This window comes from Etheostoma spectabile, chromosome 4 (assembly GCF_008692095.1).
Source record: "Etheostoma spectabile isolate EspeVRDwgs_2016 chromosome 4, UIUC_Espe_1.0, whole genome shotgun sequence".
Classification (NCBI taxonomy): domain Eukaryota; kingdom Metazoa; phylum Chordata; class Actinopteri; order Perciformes; family Percidae; genus Etheostoma; species Etheostoma spectabile.
The window spans coordinates 8,334,114-8,335,662 of NC_045736.1; the positions used below are offsets into that span (position 1 = coordinate 8,334,114).

Genomic DNA, 1,549 nt, shown 5'->3' on the forward strand with positions numbered 1-1,549 from the left:
GAACTACGGTTACCTGCTCCTCAGATCTCTGCAGGGTAAATCCAGACAGCTAGCTAGACTATCTGTCCCATCTAACCCTTTTGTTGCATGACTAAAACAACTTTTGAACGTACACATGTTCCCCCAAAACAACTTCCTTCCTGAGGCTATTTTGTAGCGGCACCAGGCCTCCTGCCGGTGCTTAGCACCACCCACGACGATTGTAATTGGCTTAAAGAAATGCCAATAAACCAGAGCATGTTTTTTTACCTATCCCGGAATACTGTTTGGACTACCCAGACCCTTCTCTGCAGCGCTGTGAAGGAAGGTCTGGCGAAGAGAGACTACCTAATGAAAGACAAAGAAAAAAGAAGCAACATAGATGTTATATGTCTCTCAACAGAAATGGCTCTGTGGCGTATCCGGACTGTGCCTTGTATGAAGTGGGAGGGAATATTGGTAAGTTGGACCAGCGTTTTCTCTAGTCAGTGGCGCTGACATTTGCATGTCTTTCTGCTCATTGAGCTGATGAGCATGGTCTTACATAAGGAACTGTTCAAGCGCCAAAGAGACACGAGCGGTGCATCTGCAGTTATCAGAGCAGACAAATGCTTATTACACATATGTCTGTGTGCTCACAGAAGAGCTGACACAGTCAACAGTAAAGAAAAAAAACTTGTTGTGCCAGTTCAGCTATGTAATGTAAAACTTCTGAATCTCCATGTTCTTAACTGAGATTATTGATTTTTAATCCAAAAGTCCTGAATTCAAACTAGAGATGAAAAAAACTGGATGATCTATCGAATAGGTGATGGATAAATAATCAGGAACTATTTTAATAATTGACTAACCGGTACAGTAATTTTTTAAGTAAAATGTCCCCAAAAAATTCCGTAGCTACTCAGTATCAGTATCAAACAAAATAAGACATTTAAAGTCGTCAGCCTTTGACACAATTTTCACAAATTTCTTACACTCAGTTGGTCAAACAATCGAGGCAGTAAGAAATGTATTAGTTGCAGCCGTAACTGAAATGTTAAATGAACAACTAGGGCCTCTAGTTTATTGTTCTGTGTGTTTTCTGCAGGTGAGCACTGCCTGGATCCCGACGCACACCTTCTGGATTTGTACAACAGTAACTCTGGAGGAGAGTGGGTCATTAAGCTGAAACCCAACGCCAGCAGAGGGCTGTGAAGGATGGGAAACAACTCGCCGGAAAAGGACAAAGGCATAGTGTAAAAAAAAAAAGGATCAAATCCATGCAGCCCTCTCTTCTTGTCTTTTTCGTCCTTGGATCAACAAGGGAGAAGGAGACAGATGGAGGAAACAGCAACAGAGAGATAGAGAATCTGCCAGGAGCAGAGCCTAAAAACTGGGTATAGTCAGATGAACACACTTTGCCCCCCCCCCCATCTTCCTTCTATCTTTTTTCCCTGTGCTCCATCATACCTCTCCTGCGTTGCCGCGGGGATGCAACGCTGCAAGTAGAAAGCCACTGACGTGACTCATTACTTCATACAGAGAAACCTGCTGCATAGAAAATAGACGAGAGAGAGAGAGAGAGAGAGAG

At 43.2% G+C, this 1,549-nt stretch overlaps 1 protein-coding gene across 1 annotated transcript in view; it reads left to right on the forward strand.

Annotated features, from left to right (window-relative positions):
• Positions 1-1,549, forward strand: part of arhgap40 (Rho GTPase activating protein 40) — a gene marked incomplete at its 3' end in the record, with an annotated part of 17,814 nt that extends 16,265 nt beyond the window's left edge. Inside the window, 2 exon segments of the mRNA XM_032514755.1 lie at positions 383-438; positions 1,067-1,549. Coding sequence (XP_032370646.1) covers positions 383-438; positions 1,067-1,173 — 163 coding nt within the window.